This window comes from Amyelois transitella, chromosome 20, assembly GCF_032362555.1.
Source record: "Amyelois transitella isolate CPQ chromosome 20, ilAmyTran1.1, whole genome shotgun sequence".
In the NCBI taxonomy this organism is placed as follows: Eukaryota; Metazoa; Arthropoda; class Insecta; order Lepidoptera; family Pyralidae; genus Amyelois; species Amyelois transitella.
The window spans coordinates 9516110-9537756 of NC_083523.1; the positions used below are offsets into that span (position 1 = coordinate 9516110).

The 21647-nt window shown below is 34.9% G+C and overlaps 2 protein-coding genes across 8 annotated transcripts in view; both read right to left on the bottom strand.

Moving 5' to 3' along the window:
- Nucleotides 1–617: 617 nt before the first annotated feature.
- LOC106138977 (rho GTPase-activating protein 7) overlaps nt 618–21647 on the bottom strand; it is a 269079-nt gene continuing 248049 nt past the window's right edge. For all 7 annotated transcript variants that reach the window (XM_060949881.1, XM_060949880.1, XM_060949882.1 and 4 more), the window contains 13 exons: nt 18877–19017; nt 18506–18615; nt 17809–17976; nt 17433–17545; nt 16743–16995; nt 16462–16565; nt 16216–16343; nt 15741–15900; nt 15214–15308; nt 4976–5113; nt 4157–4297; nt 3454–3645; nt 618–2958 (listed from right to left, as the gene is read on the bottom strand). In XM_060949881.1, coding sequence (XP_060805864.1) covers nt 2844–2958; nt 3454–3645; nt 4157–4297; nt 4976–5113; nt 15214–15308; nt 15741–15900; nt 16216–16343; nt 16462–16565; nt 16743–16995; nt 17433–17545; nt 17809–17976; nt 18506–18615; nt 18877–19017 — 1858 coding nt within the window. In that variant the 3' untranslated portion in view covers nt 618–2843. The remainder of the gene's footprint in view (nt 2959–3453; nt 3646–4156; nt 4298–4975; nt 5114–15213; nt 15309–15740; nt 15901–16215; nt 16344–16461; nt 16566–16742; nt 16996–17432; nt 17546–17808; nt 17977–18505; nt 18616–18876; nt 19018–21647) is intronic.
- Nucleotides 12870–14625, bottom strand: LOC132902926 (uncharacterized). Its single transcript, XM_060949887.1, has 2 exons — nt 13986–14625; nt 12870–13579 (listed from the first exon to the last, which is right to left on the bottom strand). The coding sequence occupies exon 2, from the start codon at nt 13576–13578 to the stop codon at nt 12925–12927; it is 654 nt and encodes a 217-aa protein (XP_060805870.1). The 5' UTR covers nt 13579; nt 13986–14625; the 3' UTR covers nt 12870–12924.

Here is a 21647-nt window from a genome sequence, read left to right on the forward strand (position 1 = left end):
ATATAAATAAAAATAAAAGAATGAGTATACTAAACAATAATAGGAGGAGACCAATGTTCCACGCGACAGGGATTAAACTGTCGTCTTGTGGTATAAAATATTTTTGAGTGTATTACTATACAAAGCCAATTTAGGTAGATCCCTTGCGGGTTAGACAGAGACAACCGTCTTGACAAGACTGAGAGACCACGTTCAGGCTTTATATAAAATTGAGATTCAAATAGTGACAGGTTGCTAGCCCGTCGCCTAGAAGAGGAATAAATCGTCGCCTAAAAAATCCTAAGGCGCCTTTAACGACATCCATAATAGGAAAGATCTGGAATGGTTTTATTCTAAAGTTCTGCATATTATAAAGCAATCTTCAAATTCTTCAAACATATTTAAAAGATAGGTCTCGTCGGTAGAGCGTCCTCGATTTATTTATTTTCTGTGTTATTTTATTAAAATTTGCTGGTGTGTTTAAACATTTACTTTTTCAATCTTATAAATATATTATATAAATAAATATCTATAGAAGTAGAACTCTTTTATTCATTGTTGATGACAAATCAGGAATTATGATTTTCCTTGTGTAGATATTTTGACGTACTGAATATTTTATAAAGAAAACTACAAAATTTCAATATAATGGTCCATATATTTTCATAAAGAATAAAATCACAATGCATTAATATATTTTACAATATACCAGGGTGTCGAGTATTGATCATCAAACTGTTCTATACATCTCCTTACACAATACTGAATACATAAATATTAGTGGTAATTATTATACTTACTACTTTCATATAATTTATTTTATTTGGTTTATTGTATGGTATTTATATGGAATGATTGATACACATGATTTTTTTTTGTACAATACTAAAAATACATTGAAATTCGAACAAATATTATTTCATTAAATCTGGTACGACTATGGTTTAATTTACCCATTAAAAGTTGAAATATTTTGAAACTTCCTCTTATAAGCAGATATTTGAGAAGCATTTTATCTAATAAATAACGTTTCAATCATTGCACATAAATTTTTTATTTCACTTAAAATTTATTTATTCAAGAATATGTTGGTGTAATAAATACATTTTATCGTTCGATTTTAGTTGTACAATTATTTCCCACTTTGTCTATGGAATGCCCGTTAAAAGGTACCTACAAGAATATTTGCTAAAAAATATTAATATAATGCGTGAAATAAAATTTGGTGAGTCCAGAATATAAAAGGCGAATAATTTTATTTTAACAAAAACCTGTTATATTATACCTAACCTGATTTTAAATCTGAAATTTTAATTACCTCTAGGCTCTTTCTACGTCGCAAGAGATATAGGCGTGATTTTATGTATGGATGTGTAAATATTAATTAAATTTGAAATATCAATTAATATTTTCAGTTCAAGTTTTATGTTGTCAAACTCGCTTTTTCTAACAGAAATCCTATCCTCAATTCATCCCAAAGAACAACAAACAAACCCATATTTTTTTTAAAGATTTCTTTAATTAATTTCGGACCCACCAGTTTCACCACTTTTTATAATACTATGAATGTGTGCACCGTACTTTGTGATATCGTAGGTAACTAACAACAACATGAGATTACGAGTAAATTAATTATTATATTATTTATTTACAAATTGAACATCTTTTATGATATTTGGTTTAATAACTTTTCCCATTCACAGGAAATAAATATTTGCCGTGAGAAGTGAAATATGAATGCTTTAATAAATGCATTACTAGACTTAAATTAACATTTATCATAATATACACTAAAACAGATCCTTAAAATCTATTGTGATGGACATTATCTGACGCATTACTGAATTAGTACCGCATATTGCAAATTTATTAATTAATAATCACATTGAAATATTAAGAAGGATTAAATATAAATATATAATTTCCCCGAAGGAATGTAAAACACTCACTTCACACGGCGAAATATAATATATATAAATTATTTAAAAACACGAACAATATTGTGATGGTCATTACAATTATAAAAATATTTACAATCAGACTTCAAAATCACACCAAACATTCAACATTTTTGAAGTTATGTACAATATCTTTTACGAATATACCATTTATAAATATAATTTAATACTATATTCCTGAACACAGGACAGGTACGGTTAATATTTATGTATATAATGCTTATTTCAATATTATTCATTTAAATTATAATATGACTAGTGATATGTAACGATAACTTTACATAGGATATGGTATTATTGATTATATTTGACTTGCGAATATATTTAATGAGATTACATAATAAATTTGATCGGAGATAAAAAATTATTTCACATATTCAAATATTATATACACAACGCACCACAGGGGAAATGTAAATTCAATCGTTTTTATAAAATATCTACGTTAACTAATATCTTATAGTATTGTAGTCAGGCTTTTTGGTAGGTCCCTAGGGATAAGGGTAAATAACCTTGAAACATGGAGGTAGGTACAGGTAGTGCTCCTAACCTAATAAAGTATTTCATATTATGCAATTTTAATTAAAACTCAATTATCTCTACTAATCTATATTTACACGAGATATTTTTTAATATCAATGAATTATAATAATCATATATTTTCAAAATATCGAATTCAGACGTAGCTACTATATATTGCCAGTATTTATTTGTAAACAGAAAAAAACCATTAGATATTCCAAATGGACATTATACTTGTACAATGGTAGATTCTCCAGGTATACAAATCTAACGGCGTCACATTTAAATTGGCAATTGAGTAAAGACGCCTTTACAATAAAGGCTTTAAAATTAATTGACTTAAGCCACATCCAATATGGATATGACTTAAGTGGAATGCTTGGATCATACATTTGATTCTGGTCCTTCGGTGTTATGCTTGAAGGAGGCTCGAATTCGAGCTAAGTAAAGTGCGCAGATGTGACCGTAGCACTTGTTATACCATTCCGGAGTGCGTCCCCTGAAAAATACAAATTGAACTTAGTAGGGTACAAGATACTCTTAACTTTAAAACGTGGAGCTTGCAAGTGAATATTGTCAAGTCGTTACAGACCCATCAATCCTAAAAAAAATGCATTTAACAAAATTGTTACTATTTTAACGAATCAAGTATGTCAATCGGTTTTGTTTACTATTTATGAAGGAAAATATTAATATTCAATAATCTTTTTGTCACAAAATATTTTTCATTTTTGTTATCTTGACGACATAATTTTCTTCCCCATCCTTTCAGTATGATATTCACACGTCTTGTCAGCGGATTTTTAACGCTATAAATTCCGGTTAGGTGAACTTGGGATTTTGTTTTTTAGCGGATGAACTAGCAATCTTTCTATATTTGATACCATTAAGCGGAACATGACCTTCCAGTCTTTTAGAGACCATTCTAATGGGGTACAGACGTAATTATATGTATTTATGTGAAAATACTGGTATGTAGTCGGTCTCTACTTACATAGTATCGACCCTAGCGAGATGCACCAGCCGACTCCTGCCCTTCCCGGCGGGCTGCGCGAGATAGCGGCTGGCGAGCACGACGCCGCGCACGCCGCCCGCGCCCGCGCCCGCGCGCGCCGCCGCGTGCGCCACCGACGTCTCCGCGATGGCGCACCACCCGCCGCCGCCGCCGCCGCCTTGCTGCCACGATCTGTTTACAATCATCATCGTTTCAGCCGTAGGACACACACACATTAAACATTTTAAGTTTGATATTTGTAAAGTTGACGTTATTGAAGAAAATGCTGCAGTTCAGTTTGTTAACACTTCTTCTGCATTGATGCTTTGAAAGCGGCAGTAGGTTGAATATCAATCCGAAACTTAGTTTAAAGTAATTTATTTGAAGTCAACCAGTGTTGTGAAGCCAAAAGATTTGACAATTATCTATTAAGTTGAAATGTCCCATAATAATGAATAAATTCTTTTAATTTGAATAGTTGGTCCGTCTCGCGGGGACCGGCCTTTGGTACGTCCACTCGAGGACTTTTAGCCCAAATATTAACAATTTCGATTACCTATATATATTATGTCCAGTCCATCATCGGTTTCACAAGGAAGCTTACTTTAAGTAGTCGGGAACCATCTGGTACTATAAGACACTAGGCAGGACAAAAGTACAAGAAAAACAGTTACCATATTTTCTTATAACGTAAACATCTTACCGTAAAACGCAATAGTCCCTCGGCTCCAAATTGATACTGGACGCGGTCACGTACTGGAACACTTCGGCGTTTGTGCCCAACTTCTCCACGACTCTCCATTTCACCAGCGAGTCGTCCCAGATGTGTCGTTCTCGGAGTATTCTGTAATTTATTTATTTAAAACTTTATTGTTCCAAAAAAATGTAAAAAAGGCGGACTTAATGTAATCACAATTTATAAATTTTCCACTGTTTCTTGTAAAACGACTGATATCCTAAACCCTACTGATATTGTCAATGCGAAAGTAAGTTTATTTGTTTTTTTGTTTGTTACCTCTTTACGGGTTATCTACTGAAATAATCTTTTTGAAATAGCACGTAATCTATAATTAAGAGTCTGGAGATTGGGTACCTTTTATCCCGGTAAAAACTATAGTTAACGTGGGATTTGCGAAAAACCAGTATTCTTTTGTAAGTGGCGATAAATTCACTCGAGTGAAGCTGCGTGTAATAGCTAGTTCATGATATTTTGATTAGTGTGAGTCCCGGGTTAGCTCTCTCCGCGGAAGAGCTGAAAGAGTTAAACAATCATGACAGCCTCTGTGGCGCAGCGGTAGTACGCTTGTCTGTGACATCGGAGGGCCCGGGTTCGAATCCCGGCCAGGGCATGATGAGAAAAGAACTTTTTCTGACTGGCCTGGGTCTTGGATGTTTATAAGTATTTATTATAAAATATAGTATCGTTGAGTTACTATCTCGTAACACAAGTCTCGAACTTACTTCGAGGCTAACTCAATCAGTATAATTTGTCCCGTATATATTTATTTATTTCAACAATTACCTTTGCATAACCTCCTGCGGTGGAGCCTCGACGTCAGTCGTGGCCCTCCACAGCCTCAGAGGGTGTCCATCGCCCACTTTCTTACAACACAGCTCCACGTGAGGGGCCGCCCCCGACACTGACATCCAGCCTCGGCTTCTGAAAATGGTTACATTATAATTTAAAACCACGACACCTTGACAAAGTTGGGTAGTAAATGAATTGAAAATTAAAACCGGACATTCATGGTCATTTATGGTTCGTACTTTCAGTTTTCTTGTCGAAAAGATAACTATAATTTTTTTTTGGAAAAGAAAAAATTGTTGGAATAGCATTAAGTTCTTGCTAAACACACTGCGGTTGTATTAGTTAATGCTATTTTTAGTATAAATTGGATGTGGACTACAATTTAAGCCTATGCTCTACAACTGAACGTGAATGTCTGATTTTCAGTCAATAAATTTAAGATAGGCTTTTTAATTATCTATTTAATTTGTTTTACTCTGATTGAATGAAGCAGTTTAATTAAATTTTAGATATGTTTTAGGTAAACAATATTACATTATTATTAAACAGAAGAAAGAAAGAAAATGATGCCTTTTATTTTTCTTTGTATTTATATAATTTAACACAAATTATTTTACTCATCTAAATAAGAGTGTGATGATGAGAATTAGATATCTTAAAGCAAGTTGTGAATATAATCCAATAAATATTTTATACCAACAGACAATAGAAACATCATTCATTTAACCACATGCCATTTAATTGAAAAAAAAAATTGAAAAAAATTCCATTCTGTAATAATCACTTGCATTATGAGCACCTGCTTATATTAGTAAATCTATGTTAAGACTAAAATAAACATAACACTATAAAATAAACTTCACATTGAACGAGTTGAATAGCGAGTGGAAGGACAATATATATTTTTTAAACATATCGCTCCTTCAATACAAAAGTACCACAAGTCAAAATAAGCAAATTGTTCAGGAGAGGCATTTGAAAAAATAATTTGGATAATTTTGTGTTTTTTTTATAATCTATGGGTAATTAAGTAATGTTTTTGGTATCAAAAGACGCGTAATTAAATAGACTATTATTAAATAAAGCAATCTTAACCATATCTCAAATAGATCCTCGAAAAAATGCAGATAAGTTAGTTTTGTATATAGACTTCGACTTCAAGAACATTCAAATTTTATAAATGAAACCAACATAATAAGGAAAATTTGAGTTTTATTATCAGTTTTCAAGTTAAATAAACATACCATGAGATCAATATTTAAGTCTTCTAATTAATATATTACCTTTTTAGTAGGTAAGAGGAATAAATTTAAGTTTTTAACTTAATACAAACAAAACAAACCTTTTAAGCTATAAAAACAAAAAACTCTTGCATAGAATTAACAAAACAAATAATAAGAATTATTGTAATAGTAAATACACTATCCAGGTATTTAACTAGCCTCCTAAAACTTAACAACTATCAGTTACAACAATGTAGGTACTTGTAATTATTCTCACTTTACGTTCACTGAAACCTCTTTGAACAACCGATTAAAGAAATAATAAGTAAAAAATAACTATACTTTAATAATAAAATGTTTTAAGCTATACCTAGTCACGATCAAATCAGACTTTTTCAATGGAATAATACTAATTTGTATTGTTTTACTTATGGAGTAGACACCTCCAAAATTATTTCCCTGATCTACATTCTACACTAATCACAACCATATAAAGCACATAAACGTGGTATAAAAGTGTTCTTACAAAAATATATTTTTTATAAAAGGTTGACTTACAACTACATGGAGCGTAATGCTCGTAAAGGTATAAAAAAAACTTAAACTGTTAGACAAGAGTATATCGAGCCAAGGCAGCTTGAATGAAACTCAGACTCCCGGAACGAAGACATTTATTCAAAAATCACCTTTCTATTTATTTTTGTATCAAAACAAAACCATATCGCGTTTCAAAACGGGATAACGCCATCTATTATTATAAAATTAAACTTAACTTATACATATATTAAAACCAAAATTAGACATATCGCCCACCAAGGACCTTTAGTCCTTCACAAACTGAAAAACATAAATCAAACTTAACTTGCACAACACGTGTTTAATTTAACATCCTAAATGTACATATGTATGTGCATCTATCATCGGCTAATACAAAGCATGTCAATAGCAAACAAAATCTATTAAAAAAAGTAAATAGCTGTTCAAATAATTTACAAATCAAAATTAACTATCTCCTTTAAACATAAAGTAGGTATCAAATAGTCATCACGTAACATTTAAGTAGTGGACTGTAAACACTATGTAGCACTTGGCAAAAAATAATAATTCATTTTAACGTACATGAGAAAGGAAACCAAACAATATACTTGATAAAAATGTAAAATACAAATTTCTAAAGACAAATTTACAAATCATGTTCAGCATTAACTGGTAAAGGGCAAAGTTTTGAAATTGGACGTTGAATAAGAGAATTTTTATAACGCAATGTAACTACTCTTGTTAAATTATCTTTACCAGGATGCACATCTTCGATCTTGCCGTATAACCATTTGGTAGGTGGCAATTTATCTTCACACACTAATACTATGTCACCTGACCTCAGTTGTAGAGATCTAGTTTTCCATTTATATATTTGTAGAAATCATACATATACTCTTTAGAACAATACTTAGTACGAATATGGTTACAGATTAACTGTTGTCTTTCATGAAATGGTTTATGATGGGCATCGGCTACTAAGAGTTTAGCCAAATGTGATTCGCCTGATACTATAAACGGGTGTTTGCTACAATCAGGTAAGTCAGATTTTTCTATTCTTCCTCCAACCCTTAATAATCCATTTTTACCTATGTACGAATTAAATGTAGATAATTTACTTTTCATACTATCATTTTTATTTTTCAGAAGCATACTGATTTCATCGGCAAACCAACGACGTTGATGCTGAAGTATGCAACAGGTAAGTGATTCCTGGATCTCCTTGGCGGTAAGATAAGGTAAGTGTTTAGATTCTTCAGAAGTGGTATTTTTTAGATGTAGAAATCTCCTGCAATAAGCTATTACCCTTATTAGTTTCCGTAAGCTTGAAAATCTAGAACAAATATCCTCTATTTCTTCAAAGTTTTTGACACAAGTAGTATGTGCTTTAAGTTGACGCTTCTCTAACTCTGTCTTGGTGCAAATGGAACGTGGTTTGACATAATCAATTTCGCTATTTTGTAACCAGCTTGGACCATTCTTCCACAGCGAGTTCTCTAGAAACTCTGACGGTGACATACCACGTGACGCACAATCGGCAGGATTTTCCTTTGTCGAAACATACGACCACTGCGTAGCATTAATTAAGGTAAGTATTTCTGAAGTCCTGTTGGCGACAAAACTCTTCCAACGACTTGGATGGTCGGACAACCAAGCTAACACGATCGTAGAGTCCGTCCAAGCATGTATATCTGACTTATTGATGTTCAGTGTTTCAGATACTTCCAGAAGTAGTTTAGTAACTAGAACAGCAGCGCACAACTCAAGTCGCGGGATGGATATCTGCTTGATGGGTGCTACTTTCGTCTTAGCGGTTACCAGGTGAGTATAAACTTCATTTTCCATAGTAACGCAACGAATATAAATCACAGCAGCATAGCCTGCATTAGAAGCGTCACTAAACCTGTGTAACTCCACTTTGATATCACTTTTCTTCTTGCGGACCCATCTCGGAATATGAAATAATTCTAGCTTCGGTAATTCCTTGCGATATTGTGACCACTCTTGTATCAGCTCCTCTGGCAATTTATCATCCCAGCCCAGTCCAGCAATCCATAGCTTCTGGATAAAGATCTTTGCTATAATAACGCACGGAGCTATCCACCCGAGTGGATCATATAGTCGACAGATTTCACTAATCACTTTGCGTTTTGTTTCAGGAGCAGGGGCATCAGAAGAAATCTTGATGTTATAACCAAACTCATCTGTGCGGCCATTCCAAGCAATATCTACAATTTTAGTAACATCATCCTCTTTAAACTCTCTTTCAGTATCTGTTTCTGTACCACCTAGTACTCCTATTTTATTACATGTCCACTTCTGCAATTGAAATCCACCTTTGTTTAGCAATTCATTCATTTCTTTATAAATCTTAACCGCTTCTTTTTCATTTTCAGCGCCGGTGAGAAGATCGTCCATGTAGAAATCTGATAGAACTCTACTTGCCGCGTGCGGGAAATTACGACCTTCATCTACAGCTACTTGTTGCATTGCTTTTACAGCTAAATAAAGAGCGCATGAAGTGCCGAAAGTGACAGTCAGAAGACGATAGTCACGTATAATACCCTCTTCAGATCGCCATACAATCCGCTGAAAATCGGTATGTTTTGCAGCTACGTTCACTTGTCGATACATTTTTATGATATCAGCAGTGAGACATATGGGGTGTGAACGCCAACGCATTATCAAGTGGCGTAATTCTATTTGTAAGGTTGGACCAACCTTCAATGTATCATTTAAGGATAATCCATTAGCGCTTCTATCAGCAGCATTAAAAACCACTCTGGTTTTTGTTGTTGTTCTATCCATACGAACAACCGCATGATGTGGTAACCATACCTTACCCTCCATATTTGATGACTCATCATCAACAATCTCCATATGACCAAGTTTCAAATATTCATCTATGACCTCAGAATAATTCTTCTTTAATGTGCTATTCTTATCCAATCTCTTTTCTAGACCAAACAAACGTTTCACAGTGACGGACCTTGTATCACCGTAGTCTCGACGAACATTTGGACGAAACGGCAACTCCACCACATAACGACCAGTCTCATCTCTGCAAGTTGTAGCTTTGAAATGATCTTCACAATCCTGTTCTTCTTGAGTTAATATCTTTTTGTTTGAACTAGGTTCAGATTCGATTTCCCAAAATTTCTTGATTAGTTCATTCTCTTCTAACTGGATATGAAAGCTCATTATAATGTTGTGACATGTAGATTCTTCATTATCATAGCCGTCAACCTGACCCGACAACACCCATCCAAGGTAAGTATCCTGTGCAATAATCAAATCATTAGGACTTTTAATCAATCCCCTTTTCAGGATAGCACAATACACCTCGGAGCCTAAGAGAACATCAATTCTATTAGGCGAATTATACTGCGGATCAGCCAAACTGATGCGGCCAAGTTCAGTCCATCTGGGTGGAGTGAACTTCCTTTGTGGTAACACTGTAGTCACCGTTTGAAGGACGTGAGCCTTCACTTGCAACTTAAAGGTTGGGTCACAGAGTGACTGAATCGTGACCTTAACCACATATTTTGAGGTTAAGCCACTCTGACCACCACCCAATCCTGAAATACTAATTTTCTCAGCAACTTTATTCAACCGTAATAACTGTACGGCTGCTTCCGATATAAAAGATGCTTGTGATCCTTGATCCAGCAGAGCTCTTAATATCAGAGGAGAACCATTTCTTGACTCAGCCTTTACCAAGGCTGTAGCTAATAAGGTTTGGCTTGAAACCTTTCCTGTCACAAAATGGCTTGTAATGCTTGTGGTCTGGTTCATGTCAATAGACGGTTCCGGTAGACTTTGTTCAGTCTCTGCCTGCTCGGTAGCTACCGCTACTGTTGGTGAGTTGTTTCCATGAAGAAGTGTGTGGTGCTTTCTCTTGCAGATCCGACATCTCGTAGAACCACGACAGGTTTTCGCTGAGTGGCCACTGCCGAGACAATTGAAACAAAGTTGAAGATTTTTAACAATATTCTGACGGCTAGGGATTTCTTCGCTAATAAACTTACTACATGAATAAATCTTATGATTTTCATTACAATGAGGGCAGGTAGACATTGAAATAGTGTGCAAGACTTTAGGTTGTGTATGATTAGGACATGACTTAGACTTACTTTTAGTGGGCTCAACAAACTCTAACGCGCGGTAACGTGATTCTATGAAATCTTTGAATAAACAATAGGAAGGTAAATCTACACTACAATTATTAATATGGATTTCCCATTGTTTTCTAGTATCAGCGTCCAATTTCTGACTTACAATATAAATTATAATTACATCCCATGTATCGACTTTAATATCTAAGTTAGTCAGCTCATGAATACAATCGGAAGTTGTATCTAACAAATCTTTCAACCCTTGAGCCGACTCGCAACTCATGGACTTTTGGTTAAACAAACGCTTTAGAATACAATTAGATAAATACCTCTTATTATCATATCTACTTTGTAACAAATCCCAACACTTTTTATAGTTATCATGCGTAATTGGAATGTGTTTAATTAACTGTTCAGCTTCACCTCTTACTTGCGTCTTCAGATAATGTAGTCGCTGAACGTCGTCGAGTGCACAGTTGTTATGGATGAGAGACGTAAACAAATCCTTGAAAGACGACCATTCGGTATACTTGCCACTGAAAACTGGTATAGTAATCTTCGGTAATCTTACAAGTGATTCTTTATTCTTGTCTGAATTCTCTTTCAAACTCGATGACGCGGTAGACACATTCGGTGATAAGGCTTTCAGTGCAGATTTCAACTCGGTTTTATAACTCAAATACATTTCATAGCCTATATTGTATATGTCACTTTCTATATAACCTTCAGTATCTTCATATGTAGCTATAATGTATTCATGCTTGTCAGAGAATTTATCTATAATTGTTTCCAAACTTTCTAATCGCGTCAAAACATAAGATTCAGTAATTCTTTCTTTCGGAGCCTTCTTAAAATTACTTCTTCCCTTTTCTATTTGACTGAATAATTGTTTCATTACTCTTATACAGCCCTCCATGATTGACAGATGTAATTATAAATGTCACCAATTATTTTTTCAAAATTTGTCTATGTTCTGTTTTTTATTGATCAAAATTTTCTAAGTGTTTGGACTTATTTGTCACCGCTATGAAATCGGGCATAGATTCCTCGTCTCGTCACTTTTTACCGAATTATTCTAAGTCCCAGAATCTACACTATGAAATTTTACAAGTCCCACTACTTCTATCTTGAAATTTTCTAAGTCTTTACACAATTAAAAGTACTTACAGTTTTTCTTGCTCACTTACTGCACTTCACTGTACTAGCCGACAGATGGCGCTTCATGCACCTGATCTTCTTTGGATTGGTTCCACACCACTAGCTTCACTCTATACTTAGGAAACTGCCAAATGCTTCACATTCTTCAAAATATATCCGGCTCGAAGGACCCTTAGACAAGAGTATATCGAGCCAAGGCAGCTTGAATGAAACTCAGACTCCCGGAACGAAGACATTTATTCAAAAATCACCTTTCTATTTATTTTTGTATCAAAACAAAACCATATCGCGTTTCAAAACGGGATAACGCCATCTATTATTATAAAATTAAACTTAACTTATACATATATTAAAACCAAAATTAGACAACTGTTTTAGTTCAAAAATCAGTTCACAACAGTAACTTATGCACGAATTTAGAGATTATTATAAAAAGATTCATAAAATTTTGGCACGACATTTTTTTGGATTAGCTTTAAAATCCCATGCTTTTTTGCTTTTCAGTGTAAAGTTGGTTTAGAGTCAAATTATTATCAGGTACTGGGTTCGACTTCGTGCGGCGTTTTCTCAACGTAGATACCGATTTGAACTCTTCGTCTTCGTAGGACGTTTTAAAGAAAAATATGCCATTGCTTACTTTATCTGTCTTCAGAATCTTTATATCAGCCCATTTGAATTTATTGCCATTATCATCTATATTGTAGTTTCCTATACACAGAGATTTGAGGTCAAAAAAATTCTCATGTGTCAGTTCTTACAGTAACAGTATAAGGCTTTCCAGTTTTCTTCGCTGTTTTAATGAGAGTGATATACTGGTCTGGAACGTAAATTGGAGATGATTTTAATGCTCTAGTAATATTACGTTGAATGACCGAATGAACACAGTCTCCTTCATTTTGTGTGTGGCCTTTTATAAGGAACTTATGAGTAATACTCTTGATGTTTGGCAATTCTTGAGTCGCATATTGGTACATTGCAAGCATGAATTTGTTCTTTTGTTGCCCACAGCAACAACACTAGGAGACTGTTCGTCTACGCTAGATGGGTGCTCGTCAACGCTAGATGGCTGGTCATCAACTCTAGGTAATGGTGAATTAATTTTGAATAACTCCTGGTTATCTACGGCTGATGATTGTGGAAAATCTTGAATGCCAGGTAACTGCGCTTGTGGTTGTTGCTCTTCTTCGGAATCTGACTGGGCTTTGCGTTTTTTAATAAATGGATCTTCATACGTAGGATCTTTGACACTATCATCGGATGAGAAATCTTTATGGCTATTTGTAGAACTGGAGCTACTTGAAGAACTAGAACTGCTCGAAGAGCTAGAAGATTCATCAGATGAAGAGTTACTGTCTGAGTCTGTTTCTGGGATGACTAAAGATGGTTTATTGAATGTTCTGTGTTTTGATGGCGTTTCTGGAATATCTTCGTTTTCTTCATCAGAGCTGAGAATATCTACATCAAATTGACTATCTGGTACGGATGATTTGCTATCTTCTATCTCATCAGCATCATATTCCTCAGGTGGTACCAAGTTCAAAATACGGTACGCTCTTGATGTCATGCTGAACAAAAAAAAAGGTAAGGTGAGTAGGTAGGTTGTTGAACCCTACTGCGGCTTGCGCGATACCTACATGGAACGAGTAAGTATAGCCCTCAACGAAAGTGGGATTTGTCACTTGAAGCTTATAGTGTACAATAAAAAACTTTCAGACAAAATAGCAGCATTAAAACTAAACAATTGCTTTTTAATTAAAAATAACATCTATTTAGAGATTACTTTCAAATACTAAAATGCCATATTTCGAAATACGATACTTTAGCTTAAAGAATTTTATTTGCAAAACTCACTTAATTCAAAATATGGTGGTATTGCATACAAAAATAAGAGCAAATACCACATGTATTAATTCAAAACTAACCAATTTGCAAACATTGTACTATTGCATATAAAAATGATAAGATACTTACGTGTATGTGATCTGCAAAAGGTAATTATTTTTGAATGTGGCACTTTTAAATATATGATTTCACGCGTCTTTTAGCAGTTGTTTGGAATGTGGTAGTTTTACACAAAAAAAGCGTGTGCTTGTGCCGAATGACTGCTGACAACTGACAATATGGTACTTTTTCGCGGAACTCAGTTACAAAAACGGTACAAAACAAAACTAACGTGTGTGCGTTTACGGGTGTTTATAGTCATAAAACAATGGCTGTTTTCGCGAAATATTAAAGTTTCATCGTTTAAGATGCATTTTATGCAAAAATAACGTTTTTGAAATTTTTTGACTTGTGGTGCTTTTGTATTGAAGGAGCGATATGCAAAAATAATAAAGATAAATTACACTTTTATGTTTTATTCAATTTAAAGAGCATCCCTCTGTTTTTTTTAATCGATTTTGTATTCCGTTCGCCTCCACGAACTAGGTAGTATTCTCGCCAATGTGTTGTTTATAAAACACCTAATGGCCACGTGTCGCTACTATGAGAATGAAGTGTGAGACAATTTGGTAGATGATTTGGATACAAATCTGTTCAATTCTGGAAGAGCTTAGAACAAAAAATAAATACTCTGAAACTAGACAATAGAAAACAAATATTAAGTTATACATGATACGTGAGTGACCTAGGTTGTTAAAAATTTAATTTTAGGATAAGTAGATCTTAAAAATTTAATTGGGAATAAAGATTTATACAAATTGTGAAAATATTTTATTATCCCTTTTTTTCTTATTTATTAAAAAAATCTAACGCAATCTGAACCCTTAAAAATGACTTTTTTTTTTGTTATATTTTAGTCCAACATTCAGTCGCTTTTAGTCGCTGCCGAGTATATTGATTTAAATTTACGGCAAGCTCTCCTAGAGACCGAGATAATTACAAAACCCTACTTTTTCCCTGATTTGATACCAAGAAAAATTCATTACCCCTACTTTTTATACCAGTAGTGCAAGTGCAAGTCCAAAAGAGAACAGATTCGCACGTCTACATCGATGGCAGGTTATGACAACGCTCTAACATCGATGTCTCACCTTTTCGCCGACCGGCCACAGACTCTAAAAAGCATGAAAAAAGTTAGACACTATAAGACACATACAGAGAATTCGGAAAACCATGGTGTAATGGTCTACGCATATATATATTTTGATATAAAATTTAATAAGATACGTGTGTGTTATGAGTTTAAAGAGAAACTTACTTTTCTTTGGCCTCTTTGAGCAATGCTTTGATGCAAGCCTGCTGGAAGCCTTTCCAGTCTTGATTGAAATCGCCTCCAAGTTCCTCTAACGCTACCTGGGAAAAAAATTAATTAAACCTTTTAGTTTATACCAACGAATTATATAAATGAAATATCACATATATATTGACAGACTGTCCGCCTTAAGGCAAGAGCCCTGCTAGCGCCCGTTTTACTGTAGATATAGAATCATCAATCAAAATTAATAATTTATTCAGAAAATAGGCAGGCACTCTTTACGTTATTTTACATTTGAATAAAATAAATATAAGTTATATCTAATGTACTAGTATTTTTCCAAAAGCCATAACCCTTGAGGTTAGTGTTCGCTTCAAAGAACAGAACGGAATGCCCTTCAAAACGGACACAGAATTACTTTAAAGAACAGAGCGATCATTTTTCGTGAGATAAAAACTAGTTTGACACTCTTCGACGAAGCGCGTGCCTAACTACGGCTGGTTAACAAAGCTAGCAGCCAGCACACTGACCGGCACGCTCTCCTCGAAGTAGTTGAACTTGCAGCGCGCGAGCATGTCGGCGGGCGCCAGCAGCAGCTGCCGCGGCCGCGTGATGAGCAGCGCCAGGCACGCGTGCGCCGCGCGGCTCTCGCTGATCTGCCGCGCGTCGGCCGCGCTCTCGATCACCATCCTGGTTGGAGGCAGAGGCGTATGATGAAAGTGAAGCATCGTAATGGCGGCATTGTATGCATGTGTGTGAGTGACAGAAAACTTGCCATTTCGTAAGATAATTTGGGACGTGTCTATGACGTATCTGCGGCCGTATGTTACACTATTGGTGAGAGTGTATGCCTGAGTTTAAATACAGTAAGCCTACTGGTACTTGATTTTGCCGTATAGTAAAACTCCGTCTGTCCGTCCGGGACTCTCCTGCCTTGCATCTATTAAACCAATCATATAATTGAATAGTTCTACCGTCAAATCTTCAAAGTATCTCAATCTTTACCTGTTAGAGTTTCCTTCCTTGGTGCTTCCAGTCTGCGGCGGCGCGTGGTGCAGCCTCAGCAGCGTGGGGGCGAGGCACACGGCCAGGTTGGAGGCTGTCATCTGGTTCACAGCCGAATGTTCCGCCACCTGGATAAAAGATGTTATTATTTACTTTTAAGTACAAAAAGAGATTAAGTATAAACATTTTACTTTCTTTAAAATAACACTGGTTGTGATCAAAAAATAACAAAGATGATAGAGATACCTCAGACAGGAATATCAGTAAAGAATGCAATGCTTCTAAATGCTCTTCAGGTAGCAGAAGTAAAGCACATTGCACAGCATCTGGTCGTAATGGCTCCGGAACATCTATAAAAAGAAGAAAACACGAGGGTCAGGTCACGATCAATACTCGTTACGAATAACTTTACTTAATGTTTCATTTCTGAATATTTGTAACGGCTATGACTAATTTGTGCACTAGTGCAAAAGAAACATTAAAAAAAATAAGTACCTAGTTAAAGAAAATACCGTTGATAAACTTACGTTGGAAAATAGCAATGAAGGTCTCACTGAGCTTGTTAGTGAGCAGCGCATCAGGCAACTCTCTGAAGTACTGTTTCACCATATCCGCGACGTCGTGCGCTTGACTGCCGTCGAAGGTCAAGCTGGAATGCTCGGGGTCCGTTGTGTTGATGTTTTCGATCGCAAACGCAGCGTTCGCGGCGCCCGCCGCTTCCACCGTTTGTCGGAGTTTCGCTATCCTCGACTTTACGCCGGCCTTTCTGAAGATTCCCATCTGCCAGTCAAATTGAGTTAAGTATGGTTTGCTAGTATAATAAAAATGTATCTTTATTCAAAGTAGTAAACTTTTCTCATGTTTACAATCTGCTGTTATAGAAAATGTTGTCCTGGTGACTTTTTGTCCATAATTATAGCGCAATATCTCGTAGCTACATAATAGTTTATTTAGACGATATAGTTTTATATTGGGAAATAGATTGAACGACAGTTTGCAAGTTTTTTTCGGTCGTTAATTCAAATGTCATAGAGAATAAATTTAAGAATTTTTAGAGATCTACGATTCAGAGGTACACCGATCTACTTTGTTTATTTTTTATACTTATGTAGTTGTGTTTCTTATTTTGTACCAAAATATTATTTATTTTTTTTCTTCTACATGGTTTAATAGAATACTACATATAACTGCCAATAAAGAGAACAAAGCAACTTTACCTGATCTAAAGCATTATTCTTCAACCAATTCAAAGCGCTCTGTATTGGCTTCGGCAAAGAATGACCAGTCCTTTGAAGTGAGATGGTTAGCGGTACGCCAAATACCGTTTTGTCTGAAACATACGAAGCGGGAATATATGATAGCGTTATTAAGAAATAAATAGAATGTACATAATTAAAGGAAGTTCTAAATTTTGATATCTACAAGAGTTTTATCGTCCAATTTACAAAGTTTTTTAAACTATAAATTTTTGTACGTTAGAACTTTAGTTTAACGAAACTAACATTATTGTTTATTCATTCACATCGTTTTTAATAGTACACTGGTAAAATTTATTACACTGAGGGTAAAACTTGTATCCAGGTTTGTTCTTACCTTTATAATCTGGCGTCTTAATCTTCCTTATGAGCTTGGGAAGTTCCCAATTCCAGCCGGACTTGTGCGATGGGCAATACCTCTCCATACACGCTGTTAGTCGAAGTAACGCGAGTTTTCTTAGAATGTGTAGCTGCCCACAAGATAACGAGGCCATCGGTCTTGACACTGTTCAGAAGTTAAGAAAAATAAGCATTAATATATCACAGTTGAATAGTGTTACTGAAAAATTAATTAGAGGAGGTTAATTTCGTTAATTTCGTAGTGCCGTGTGGTTCCTGGCAGTGCCGTATGGTTCCAATAGAAAAAAAGAATAGGACCACTCCATCTCTCTCCCATGGATGTCGTAATAGGCGACTAAGGGGTAGACTATGGGCTAGCAAACTGTCACTATTTGAATCTCAATTCTATCTTAAAGCCAAACAGCTGAACGTGGCCTATCGCAAGGGATATAGACGTGATTATATATCACACTCTCCACTGTGTTTGTCAATCAAATAATACAGAAACAGTGAATAATTTCAAAAATTTCAAGTATTTTTAATTGTACATATATCGAGTCCTAGCAGACTAAAAACTTGTTTGGTTCGTAGAAGTGCCATGCTACCAATTTTTATAGATTAAGTAGCACCTATTATTGGTTTTATCTAATAGTTACCGGACGATAATATTGTAATGTATATATTTCTCTACTTACTGTATGCTTCGGGGTCGTTCTGGTTTGTCACAGCCTGCAGAGTGTTGTTCGCTTTGGGACCTCCATTCAGTGCGCTCGTTCTAAATGAATACCACCTCTGAATATTATTTCTGGGGACGAAAAAGAAAATCCCATTAGAAAATCGATTATTATTTTCTAAAGTATAATTGTTAATGTGTTTGATTGATTTCATATTGATTGCAGATTCTGCCACACTAACATGTGATAGACAATTGCAATTAATAAAGGTTCAACAACTTTTTAACCATTTATACACATTTCACGACCTTCAACTATTATCCATTGCTCTTTGGTCATGGAACTAAATTGTTGTCTTCGTTTCTAACTGTACTGTTAGATCATCAACTTACTTTTTGGTCTTAATATCGAGGCTATCATCATCGTCGTCTTGATCACCATCGTGGGAGCGGGACCCCGCCGAGTTAGGACTGCTGTTGAGGTCTGAGCTCCGAGACGCTGACTTATCTCTCTTCAAGCTGCGGTCACGAAATCTTGAAATAAAGCGTTATTGTTATTCATTTATTGGTGGATATTGACGGCATGATTAGTGCTATTAAGATTTTAATCAGAATTTTTTAAGTCTTCTTAAGCACTTTTTGGGACACCGAGCTTCGCTAAGGTAAGTTACTGAGTAAGGTATATTACTTAAATCATAATCGCTATTTATGGTTAGAACTAATAAATTTTTTGTATAATAAAAAATCTTTTCAGCGATGGCCTGGTAGATATTGAAAAAAAAAACGTGTGCCAAGTAGATTCAATCAATAGTACTTATAGATAGACGAACGAAGAATAAAGAATAACACATTTCAACATAAAATAAATTGAAGATTCACTAAAAAGTTTTGTAAATAGATATGTGAAAAAGAATTTAAGTAATTATGTGGCCGCCTTCCTTATCTGTCAATATACAGTCAAAACAACTGACTTACTGCCGCATACAAAAGCGGTCGTAAATTATCTGCATTAAAGATATTCCCACGGGAGCGAAAGCTTAATAAATGTGTTTTTCCAACTACATTTTAGAATAACGTCAAACTATAACGAGATGTAGCCAAAACGGTTGCGAATAAACATCACAAAGCCAAATATGTTGACTGCAACTACTGACCTTAATCGTCTTTCTAAAAGCTGACTCTTCATTGTTTCTGTTCTATAAGGTCTTGCCACTTTATGCTAAATTTGTATGACCACAAGAGGACAAAGGCTTCTTTGTAATAACAACGCTGGTTTTGTTTCATTGAATGAGGAAACAGTTTGCTTTTACCAGCGTTTCGGATCATATCTAATCCAAAATTCTTGGGCTGCTCAATTATATCGCTGACAATTTTTTTAATAAATAAATTTATGCATGATTTTAGTAACTTTTAAAGTTCTCTCTGTGTAGCACTTAATTATAAAGATTGTATGTTTACCTGGATGATATGTTTGTATTTTTGTGATTCACCAACTATTATTTTGTCACTGCACATAGAATTAAATATAGATTTTTTTTCAGATTTTTTAATTATTTATTTCGATGCTGCTTGTTAATAACACGGGACGATAAAGAAATTATTACGATGGTTTGTCGTAAAGTTTCGATTTCATTGAGCAGTTTGACCTGCCTAGACAAGTTCGTTAGACCAGAGAAAGGAGGAGACGAGGGACAAAATGACAAAAGCAATCATCTAGATAAACTAAATAAATGCGTATTTCCTGAGTAATCGACCAGAGTTTATATTATACAATCATTCTTAGGGATAAATTGTTCCATTATTTAAGTCACAAAGAAAAAAGAGCAAAGTCAGAAAGCGAACTTTAGCCCTTGAACCAAAATGGCGGAGAGTGTAACTGGGAAAATATCCTGAAAATAAAAATTTAAATTTATCAAATTCACTTTGATTACTTTCAGCTAAAATCTCATCGCACACAAAACATATCTTTTGGTTTCCATAATCTGCAGTCATTAGGACATCAGTCGCCGCTAATGAAGCCGCGTTCAGTAATTGCTGGCTAATTGCTGATTTCAAACAGACATTCCCGTTAGTTTTAGACAAGTTATCGAACTCATCAGACTGCTGATGAGTTCGTTCTGTTTTGCTAATTCTACATTCGTGATACAATTCGGCATAATATAAGATTATATTATTGACGTATTGGTTAGTAATGGTAAAAGAAGAAGAATGTTTGTGTTATCTGGCACTTTAGAATAGAATCACTCCATATCTTTTCATGGATGTCGTAAAAGACGACTAAGGAATGGGCTAAATGGCTTAACTTGGGATTCCTTTGTAGATGATGTGCTAGAAACCTGTCAATATTTGAATCCCAATTCCATCATAAAGCTATACAGCTAAACGTGGCATTTCAGTCTCTCCAAGACTGTTAGCTTTCTCTAACATCTCGTAGGGGATACAGACGTGACTATATGTATGTAAGAATTTCTCTGAATTGTCTAGCTCAAAATATTACTGTATTTTTTTTTTAAGCCAAGGCAAAAGGGTTAAATAAAGTTTGAACCATTGTCGACATTTTTCTTTTTAACTCAATAGAGTGTTCTGGGAGTAATGACTATTAAAACTTTCTGTCACATTCACGTCTCGTCACGTCCCGTCCCGTCTTGTCCCTAGGGATAACTTTGGGTAGTGTTCGTAACAGTTCTATCAACACTTGTAATAAAGTTTTGTAGCTAGACGTGTTTACATTTGTCAAGTAGTATAGTCAGTATATTCTATTCTATTTGAGGCAGTGATTGGTATTGGTTTTAGGCAACCTTCTTGGTATACGCCATAGTAACGGTTGCCATTGTTTTGTTGGTTAAGAAAAATATCGGATATAGGTATAATTTTATTGTGATACATACCTACATACATACATATGGTCACGTCTATATCCCTTGCGGGGTAGACAGAGCCAATAGGCTTGAAAAGACTGAATGACCACGTTCAACTATTTGGCTTAATGATAGAATTGAGATTCAAATAGTGATAATTTAATTAAATTATTGTAATTTATTGTAAAATATTTTTATTTTATGTTCAACAATTTAGTAATTTTAAACTGATTATTTTTATCCTCTTTTCTCCTTCTATCTTCTGTAGGAATAACTTACTTTGTAACTTTACTTCCTACATTGGTT